Source organism: Oratosquilla oratoria, chromosome 42, assembly GCF_046742065.1.
Source record: "Oratosquilla oratoria isolate Oo_2021 chromosome 42, ASM4674206v1, whole genome shotgun sequence".
Taxonomy (NCBI): domain Eukaryota; kingdom Metazoa; phylum Arthropoda; class Malacostraca; order Stomatopoda; family Squillidae; genus Oratosquilla; species Oratosquilla oratoria.
The window spans coordinates 24,503,573-24,514,231 of NC_134818.1; the positions used below are offsets into that span (position 1 = coordinate 24,503,573).

At 42.3% G+C, this 10,659-nt stretch overlaps 2 protein-coding genes across 2 annotated transcripts; both read right to left on the bottom strand.

Moving 5' to 3' along the window:
- Window positions 1-347: 347 nt before the first annotated feature.
- Window positions 348-4,411, bottom strand: LOC143021552 (cuticle protein AM1199-like). Its single transcript, XM_076179153.1, has 4 exons — window positions 4,391-4,411; window positions 2,227-2,331; window positions 2,079-2,132; window positions 348-764 (listed from the first exon to the last, which is right to left on the bottom strand). Exons 1-4 carry the CDS (start codon window positions 4,409-4,411, stop codon window positions 348-350), a joined length of 597 nt encoding a protein of 198 aa, XP_076035268.1.
- A 166-nt stretch (window positions 4,412-4,577) lies between these two features.
- Window positions 4,578-5,548, bottom strand: LOC143021553 (cuticle protein AM1199-like). Its single transcript, XM_076179155.1, has 2 exons — window positions 5,492-5,548; window positions 4,578-5,003 (listed from the first exon to the last, which is right to left on the bottom strand). The coding sequence occupies exons 1-2, from the start codon at window positions 5,546-5,548 to the stop codon at window positions 4,578-4,580; spliced, it is 483 nt and encodes a 160-aa protein (XP_076035270.1).
- Between the last annotated feature and the right edge of the window lie 5,111 nt (window positions 5,549-10,659).

The window sequence follows — 10,659 nt, forward strand, 5'->3', positions numbered from 1 at the left end:
TGCATAGCCACGCGGTAGCTCAGTGGATACAATCTTGAACTCATGTGCAGGGAGTCATGAGTTCGATCCCCGGGACCCGTTCCGGGCTTGTTGCATTGGTTCCTAACAACCCTGACAAGGCGGGTAGGATATCCCGCAACTGACAGAACTTTACTCTACCATGGGTTTCTCACTTCCCATTACGTGGGGGGTGGGAAGGTGAGTGTTGAGTTTTTAAAAGTACAAAGAAATGGAATAAACTACAGGTGAATGAGTATATGTTAAATAAAAGATACGAGTGATTGGTAGAAATATATTCATAAATAGTGTGATAATTTATCAAAGTTCAGGGGAATCGATTTGGCTGTTTAGTTGGGAGTACCGTAGAGCCTGCTGGGTGCTTCTTCACTGGACCTGGCTTCGTCCTGCTGGCGGGCGAACTCGATCTGGTCGAGGACGAACTGTGGGATGGGGTGGGGGAAGGCGGGAGCCACGGGCAGGAAGGACGACTCGGGCTTGTAGCCGTCGGCGTCGGCGATGAAGCTGAGATCGAAGACCTGTCCGTCGGGGAAGGTGAAGGAGACTTTGCCCTGTTGGGAACCGCCGGCACCTCCCTGCTCAGTGCGGTGGATACCGTCACCGGTCTCCATGTCGAGGCTGTAGGCTCCGTGTTCGTCGGGGTGGACGCGGTCGTCCTTAATGATGGGCACAAACTCGATCTCACGGGAGTCGGCGGGAGGTCCGTAGTCGGCCAGGGCTACCGCCACCAAACAAGCGAAGATAATCTGGAAAGTACAAAAACGCTTTATGAACCCGTCTTTTCTTTCCTCCGAGCCACGATCATAGCATGGAGCAGCGGAATTCCTGAAACAATTGTCAACCAACACAAGGGCACTGTATAAGTGGGCACCTTGGAAAGGCTAATCTAATGCTTTGGCTCAGCCCTAAACCGAATAAAATCCTTTGACTTTGGAAAGACTTATGAAGTCTCTTCTGACTTTATGCAGCAAAGTGACGTGGTCTACAAATGTTGCCCTGGCTAACACAAGATGGCTTTATTCAGTTCAGGGTGCGGACCAGGGATGAGACTGGATATTGGGTAATCGAGACCTCATTCTGTTCCGAATCTGATCCCTCGACCGAAGGAAAGGGTCTTGCGCCAGCCTAGAGGATATCTCTAAAAGGTGTCGCCTGGTCTAAAGGTTTGGTCGAGAGTCCAATCCTTTGCTCTTGCCAAGGAGCTTGTGCAAGAGAGGGTGTGTGCTCTCCATCTCCTTGTCTCAAACAAGAACTATTTCGACATGCCCTTTGATCTGGCAGTACCCTATACCCAGCTACATTTATTGTTGTCTACACATGATTTCATTTAGCCTCTGATGTGCCCCACGCGGTAGAGAAAGAGGTTTAAATCCTTTTGTCATACAAATAAAATCGTCTGTCAACTTTGGCTGACATACACCCTTGAAAGGGGGAAGGTGTCAATGCAATATCGTCACTGTCAGGGAGGTTGAGGCATATTAGTAATGCTCCGTTCAGACACTTACACCGTGCATGATGAGAGTTGGAGAGTCTGTGATGCCTAACATCCCTTGCCTCCCGTTTATATCCGTAGGATTCAAAGGTCAAAAGGTTGAAGACATTTAGGAGATAGAAGGCTGAAGAGGGGAGGGGTCGCGGTAAGGTCAGGGTTGTCATCTAGATCAATAGTGCTCAAACGTTTAAACACTACCACGTTTGACCTTGGGTGCGTGACCTTATCACTTCCACTAATCCACCCTCTGCCCTCGAAACAATAGCTTTCTTCTATTGACCCCCATATGGACATTTAGAGAATCGCAGCTAATCAACGAGAAATCAGCAGAGCTGGACGCGTTACCGCGTTACAGGTAGTGCGTTAGTAACGCAGTAACGCAAATGCCCAGCTCTGGTTATTTTATGTTTTAGAATAAGGAATATTAACGTTGTAGTTTAAATACTATTTTATTGAGAATATTCGTAAGAAGTAAACACTTCTCCATTTATTCTTTTATCAAACTCATTCTAAAGGAAATTAAAATCGGTAACACATTGACGGTAATGCATTGACGGTAATACACTACCTGTCCGGTGGTGACGCGCCCAGCTCTGGGAATCAGACACCAAAACTCGAGTGCCTACAAGGGGAATCAACAATTCCTCAAGAATAATTTCTAATCTCATTGACAGCAGACAGTAAGCCTCTGGCCTGTTTTCCAAAAAATGTCATACGTGTTCCTTGAGGGGCGCGTCCACTATAAGTGAGAACCTTGCTGATAGATATGAGAGAATAGGGGCTGTTGTATGCTCCTCGCCATTGTTGACCAATACCAACTCCTTGGAAGAGAATAAATTCTAACTTCCTTTTGACAGAGAAATCATATATTTTGGCAATGAATAGGTTGTGTTTTATGGGAGCAACATTGTGCCGGGTGATGCTCTGGCCAAGTTTGAGGTGGGATACAACATCGTTGAACTTTGAACCCAAGAAGGGTTTACCTGGCCCTCTTACTTCAACAGAATTGGGTCAGTTTGACCTCACACGATTTACTACAACCTCCTCGTGCATCATCATCTAGAGGTTTTGATAGTTAACAGAGGTAGAATTTGGTGTTTGTGAAAGTGAATTAGTGAAAGGTTTGAGGTGATCATCATCATTCTTCAGGGCTTGGATTGTATTCAGCTATATTTTTATGAGCTTTGTATCATCACACAGAGGTTGTGTTAGTTGCGCCAGAGTTTCACCTGTGTTGGAAAATTTGGCCAATTTACCTGAGGTAGGGATGTGGGTGTGAGTCGGGAGTGCAGCAGGCGGGTTGTTAGTAATGGTACTGTCAGACTTGACTTAGAGTCGTTTGTAGAGGAAATCCCAAAGCACTTCCCTTACACTAGCATTTGACTTGGAATTGCAGTATTTCGGAGTTGGTCTCTACGGACATATACTTTTTGTATTCTTTTTACCTTTTTGCTAATCTTTTATATATATCATCAAGAAAAAAATGTATTAGATGTTATAGTAAAGATTTTCTGTCAGTGGCCAGATCGAGTCTCCTGGCAGTGAAATGAAAAGCTTTATTTGAGACTTGAGGTCATTAACGGACAAAACTCCAGTCGGGGCATCTAGGAATGAACAGACAAAGCTCTAGTTGGAACTTGTGGCAGTCAGAGGGTTGATGACACTAAAACCCAAAAGGCCATACATTTCTGGTCTCACGCCTGTATTATCATGTCCCACATAATCCTGGCTTTCAGCTGATCGTCAATCCGGTTTAGTCTGTCGTTAATCCAGTTTAACTTATTGTTAAGCCTTTTTCTTACAAGTCCAGTGTCCTCTGTTCGAGCTGGCCATAAATTTCCGTATTCAATTGTCCTAAGGTCAACTCTTTTTTTTTTTCTATGCTTCATTCACAAGGAAAGAGCGGAAAAAACTACTTCTGGTGTTGTCACGCCCATGGAAAAGAACTGTTTCCGTGAACGTGGGTGTGAATACATAATAATATGTAAATTCAATTGTCTGGAAATGTCACACGCAGGCAATCATTATATCTTTACCCCCTCTCCATCAAAGGAGGTTGTATCCTCTCCCTAAGTTTCTTACTGTAGCATATGCTAGTCATTGGTTGTAGCCTATGAGGGACTTGAAATACTTTAACATTACATTCATGAAAGAAAACATCGAAAAGCGAAGACGCTGGAGAAAGACCACCACCGACCTCGATTGGTCATTCTCTACATGTATCCAAATTAAGCAAAATTCCCATGCCACTGCCTAGATTCCGGTATACAGTATCTAGCCAGCTGTTGATGCTGCTCCTGAACGCAGATATTCGGTTGTTGACGTCATTGCTCCGGTGCCCATCATTGCAACGAAATCAATTTTCCGAAGGCCAGCCAACATTTCCTACTCTCATCCCGATTATCCTGGCCGGTGGTGGTTGAGTAGCTCCGGTTCCCTTTCATTTTTTTTTTATAGAAATTTGTTAAGATGGTATGTCTTTGAATCCCTATATAACTTATTTTAAGATAATTGTTCGACATCTTCATTTACCTATTGGAGTCGTAATCTAGAAGTGAATAAGTTTGATTATTTACGCATTAGGTCTAGCCTTGTTAGTAACTTTGCTTTTATTATATCAAAACAATCTATTCCTCTACTGATGTCCCTCGCCGTCTCGCATGCTTTTCAAAGAAGTATAACATGTTTTATACTCTTTACTATTGTGCTCCTTGAAATATATGTATGTTCAAGTGTGCATAGGAAGTGTACATAACCTTGAACTCATGAGCAGAGGGTCATGAGTTCGATTCCCGAGACCCACTGCGGGCTTGCTGCGTTGCTTGCCGACAGCCCTGGCGATCGAAGTGGCTTGCCGCAAGTGACATGACTTTGCCCTACCATGGGTTTCTCACTTCCCATTGCGTGGGAGTATGAAGGTGAATAGTGAGATTGTAACAGTATAAACAAGTTGAATAAATCAGAGGTCAACGAATATATGTTAAATAAAAGATACGAGTGATTGGTACAAATGTAATCATAAATAGTGTGATAATTTATCAAAGTTGAGAGGAATCGATTTGGCTGTTTAGTTGGGAGTACCGTAGAGCCTGCTGGGTGCTTCTTCACTGGACTTAGCTTCGTCCTGCTGGCGGGCGAACTCGATCTGGTCGAGGACGAACTGTGGGATTGGGTGGGGGAAGGCGGGAGCCACGGGCAGGAAGGACGACTCGGGCTTGTAGCCGTCGGCGTCGGCGACGAAGCTGAGATCAAATACCTGTCCATCGGGGAAAGTGAAGGAGACTTTGCCCTGTTGGGAACCGTCGGCGCCTCCCTGCTCAGTGCGGTGGATACCGTCACCGGTCTCCATGTCGAGGCTGTAGGCTCCGTGTTCGTCGGGGTGGACGCGGTCGTCCTTGATGATGGGCACAAACTCGACCTCACGGGAGTCTGCGGGTGGCGCGTAGAAGGCCTTCTGGGCCAGGGCCACGGCCACCAAACAAGCGAAGACAATCTGGAAAGTACAAAAAACGCTGTAAGAACCCGTCCTTTCTTTCCTCTGAGCCACGTGGCAATAAGCAGTGTAGTGCCCCAATATAGTGGAACTATGTTTCATCTGTCATTCAAGACAAAGAAACTAGGCACGTGAGACCCATTCTTATACACAAATCATGAGGGTTAACCTTGTCATAAAAAATTTATACAGCAGAGGATGTGCCTTCCTCATCCTCCCAAACAAAAACAAGACCCATCTCGATAAACCTCTCGGTCTGGCAGCAAAAGTATTCCCGATTAGTTTTTATTGAGTGTACACAATTTCATTCAACTGCGAAGGTGTCTTACGGCCATTAGAATAGTATTGTTTAAGTCCCTCTATCAGAAAAATGAAATCAGCTGGTGACTTTAATCTAGATACCCCTCTTGGAAAAAAAAGGGTGTCAAGCCAGTATCGTTAGCCAGGGAGGTAAGAGAACGTTCGAAGTGTTCCAACAGGATACTTACGCCGTGCATGATGAGAGATGGAGTGTCTGTGATGCCTAATTGCCCTTGCTTGACCATTTATATGCGGCCATCCGCGCAGTATTCAAGAGGTCAAAAGGTTTTGAGAGATAGAGGGTAGAAGTGGGAGGGGCCGCGGTCAGGTTAGAGGCATCACCCAGACCAGTAATGCCCAAATGTTTTGGCACTGTGCCAATACCCACCCTCCCTCTGTTGACCTTGAGAGCATGATCTTCCCACCCCAAGAACCTGGCATCCGTCCTCAATATGAGCGTTTTTTAGTGTCCTCATATGCACACTTAGAGAATGCCAACCAAATCCTTGAGCAGTCAATCACACCAAAACTCGCTTGATCATGAGAAAATTGAGGGAAAATACGAAGGTCAGGTAAATTAAGTATTCATCCAGGGCAAACAGTAAGTACCTCGCACCTCCCAACATCATGTGCCCCACTAGGGGGGCGTCCTCAATTCAAAGATCAAGATTGATATCGAATGGCCTTAACACCCGAATTGAGTCGTCAGGTAAGTTTGTTCGAAGGACCGAGTTTGGACCTCTCAGTTTCGTAATTAACGGCATCGTGTGAAGTTGATCATAAAAACACCTACAACGAGCTGCTGTATAGTACAACCGATAAATGCTAAACCTGGGTTCAAATTTGTTATAAGTCAACTTAATCTCAGTAATTATTATCATATTAAATTTTTCACTCTGGATGTACGCTCAGATCTTTCGAAAATTTTTATTGATACTGTCGGCATTAAAGTACGCGGTTTTCAGAAATTTGGAATTATATATTTTGCTGGACCGTCCCTCCAATTTAGACTTGGCCCCAACCTGGTTTCTCTGCTATGCCCAGTTTTACTCTTACTTTGATTCTCTACCCTAAGAAGAAAAAAGTGAACTGGTTCACTACAAACATCTAGAAGAAGGTCTGTAAAAAAAACTTCTTTGCCACTGCGAGCAAGATAGATCCTGTCAGAAGCATAAAGGTCATGACGCTAGGAAAACAGACACCAAGGATATAAAAGAAGAATCCCAGCTACGTATACATATGTGATATTCGTTCGTTGATGCCTATAATTACGTTATTTTACAATGATCCAAGAGAGAGTCTCGGAAGGACTCCACAGACTACATGTTGCCCTTGTCGTTTTTTAAGCTCCCTGAGGAAAACCTTGTAGCTCCGAACAAAGTTCTCTAACCCACCTTACTCACATTATTGCTACCCGTATGAACAAGTGTAAAAATCGTGTTTAACTGCTTGTGTTCCTTGAGCATTCTCAGAGATATCACGGCCCGGATGGCATGTGAATTGAGATGTGAAGATAGGCACGGGTCCACGGAAATTTTGGAAAGTTTACGTTGGTTCCACCATTTCTAGGCTGTTACATAACTTTCCGATTGAAAGAGCATGGGATAGACATATTGTTTCTCAGCAAATGCTATACGAACGGTTGTTTCTGTTTGGTGCTACGATTTGCATGGTGGTCTGTTTGGAAGGATAATATGAGGGATTGGCGCTCCAGATTCCGGGGAACTCAGAATGATAAAAATAATTTGAAATAGTTTGCAGAGGGAGATTGTGAGAGTTACATAGAGGTTTGGGGGAAGTTTTATCTTTTCCTGATTTGGGTTAAGGTAGGATGATAGCTTCTCTCCAGGCGATAGAGAAGGTGGCTTCCACTCATTTTCGGTTGCAAAGGTTTAGTGGGAAGAATGTTATAGTTGTATGTATGTGTCGTTTCATAGGCCCGGAGCTGTTGCTTAGCAGTTGTAAAGTAAGTGCGGCATTTTGCCTCTGTAGCCAATAAAAAAACCCGAATTAGTATCAAATAGACAAAATGTGAAAAAATAGCGAGATGAATTTTTTCTACTTAAAACAAATGGACATATCATGTCATTCAATTACGTTTAATGGTTGGTGAGGAAAGTTGTAGTTGGTAGATTGCGACAGGCCAAGTTGTGCGAATTAGGTAGTGTGGCTAAATCTTATCTTTAGACTATTAAAACTAGATGGATGGTGTTACTCGAGACATAACGTAGTATCAATCGCCCACAACACCATTTTGGTTCAGTTCTAGCCCTCAACTGAAAAAAACATCTATAAATTATTGTTTCAGTGCAAGATGTTTAACTAGAGTACTCAAAGAATCAAACCTTTAACGTAAGAACGCCTATTGTTATACAATACAATATGGCTGAGTCCTAACACTGACATATCCTGCAGTACTGATAATCAAAAGATAAAGAAATTAAATGATTAATGTTAATAAATAGGATGAGTTCAATGAACAATGGATGGAGAAATGAAGGCTACACGGCAGTAGTTCGAGAGGTGCCATCGGTGACCCTTTCCTGTGACAAGTTAAGGGTAACCACACCTAAGGTCGAGGTAACAGGTGCGAATTGAAAGACGGACGCCAGTTTCCCTACATGGGGAGTCGGCATGGAAGCATAGTTTTCAAAACAGTATGGAAAGTTCATTACAAACAAACCTTCTCAACGCTGAGGTTATTCAAGGCGGAGGAATGTCGCTTTTACAACTAATTTCCTTTTCTTCATCAACCCTCTGTTTGAGCCGGCCTAAGGCCTCTGTCCCCATTTGAATCAAAGCCATCACACCGCTTCCAACGCCGTACGACGTAAAGTGCATCCCAGTGTCTCATTTCTATCTTGAGCCTTGTCTTCGACCACGTTCATGTCATCCCGTATCTGTCTATGTATTACGAGTATGCAGATCCATGTAGGTTTTGGTCTTCTTCCTCTTGTTTCATCTAGTCTCCAGCATACTGTCTACCGTAGTATTCTGTTTGGGTGCACACGTTCTACGTGTCCAAGCTCCATCTATATTTCACCAATCATCCATCGATATATATAACACAAAAACGTCTAAATATAGTTTCATAGTCATACCAGGACTTTCCGTAAAGTAGAAAGTCTTATTTTGGTGTAAATTAAGAATTTATGTGACTTTCAAACTTTAGACAACATACTAATCATTTGATGATCATTATCTAAATTCATTCAGAAGTGATTGATTATGTGTCATAAAAGTGCATCTACCCTTAAAAAGGTGAGTTTTCACAGCAATCTTATTGTCAACCTGTATATTTCTTATAATTATATCATATGTTGTCATCATACTAGTCTCATGAACACTGATTTTTAAACCAAACCTTTCACTTTCTTTTCTAATCTGCCTGCCATAGCTTGCATATCATGTATGGTTCTGCTCCTTCAATTTTCTTCACTGTTTATTCATTTCAATGTAACATTATTTTTGTGGTTCAGGTATATGAAGAGTGTGTGCTTCACTGAAAGTTTTATTAAAAATAGTTTTAGAATAGTCTCCCAACGTTTCTATAATTCATTTATGTTATTAGTTTATCATCATGATCATATACTGGCAATCTTATTTTAGTTTTTTTCTTACATCAATAACATGTTTGATCATGGCATATGCTTTACTGTTTCCATGACCTACACCAAAATTAAGTACAGTACTTCGGTTATATTTTCTATTTTTTTTCTTTTTTTTTGTGTTCTCTTTTTGCCGCCTTGTATATCTCTTGATCTTACCACAGAGACTCCAGCGTCTGGTAATTTCTTTCTTCAGTGTTTCCTCGTCACCTTTCAATGCCACAGCATATACCTTTTGTTTTTATATATCTATTTATTTATCCCTATATTAGCTCATGTTTTCCAGACGATTCACTTTCTTTTCATGGTTCTCCATTTCCTCAGGACGATATTACTACCTCATTTCAGTCAATCTATTGTCCATCCCATCCATATTTACTCGTACTACCTCCTCTGGATCTTCTTCATCTAATGCTTCCATTGCAGTAAACCTATTTCGCCGTAAAAAGTAATCTTTAATCTATGGGTTTACAGGTAAGGCACCTGGGTTGGATGGGTGTCATGTGGATTGTCTAAAAAAGGAGGTACTGTGATGGTGGACTGGCTGGTGAGGTTATTTAGTGTTTGTCTAAAAGATGATAGAATGCGAGGGACTGGAGGATTGCCTGTTTTGTTCCGTTTTACAAGGGAAAATGGCCAAGTATGAGTGTAGTAATTTCAGAGGGATCAATTTGTTGAATATAGTTGGGAAGGCTTATGGGAGGGTTTTGATTGAGAGAATTAGGAGAGTAACAAGAGTAATTGATGAGGAACAGCAATATTTTGCCTCTGTTTACTGGTCGTCATTCTCTTAACGATTTTGATGGACTCTTTCCTAACAGTAATCCAATACCATATCTTCTTAAATTACCATATCTACCAGAAACCAAGAAAATATTCCCATTAGATGTAACAATCCTGTCATTCCCTCTCCATCTTATCTCGTTCAGTGCCATAGTATCTATCTTACACTATCATCCGTCATCGTCGTTGCAGTATGTTCAGTGTCGCTATTTTAGTAATTCATTTATACTGAAAAACCGAAAGATTCTTAGCACAACTTAATGCACGAGACTGAGGGCCGTTGTTTCATTGTTGGTTTTCGTAAGTTGGTGTTGAATCTTTGGAAAATTCATGGGCCAAATTCTTCACAGAAGAACCCTCCTCCTTGAGAAGCGATGTTTATCTAACCCAGACAAATGAACCTAACTATAAAGGTATGGTTCAGAAATGGCCACAAGAAGTGTGGTCTTTTAAACCCTATCACTAGTTTCTTCCGTTACCTTGATGTTAATTCCTTTTTTGAGTCACAGATATCATCAGTTATTAAATCTTATTTTGTCGGCCATTTGAGGCCGTCAGCAGGGGGTACCACTTGAGACATAGACTGAGTTATATTTGTGAACCAAATCCCCAATCGCTACTTTGATACATCAGAGTTCTATTACTTCCTCATAACCTCACGAGAAAAGTGCAAGAAAGTAATTGCTTTTGATGTAAAGAAGTAAAACAGTGAATAAGTATGTGTTAAATAAAAGATGCAAGTGATTGGTGCAAATCTATTCATAAATAGTGTGATAATATATCAGAGTTCAGAGAAATCGATTTGGCTGCTTAGTTGGGAGTACCGTAGAACCTGCTGGGTGATTCTTCACTGGACCTGGCTTCGTCCTGCTGGCGGGCGAACTCGATCTGGTCGAGGACGAACTGTGGGATTGGGTGGGGGAAGGCGGGAGCCACGGGCAAGAAGGACGACTCGGGCTTGTAGC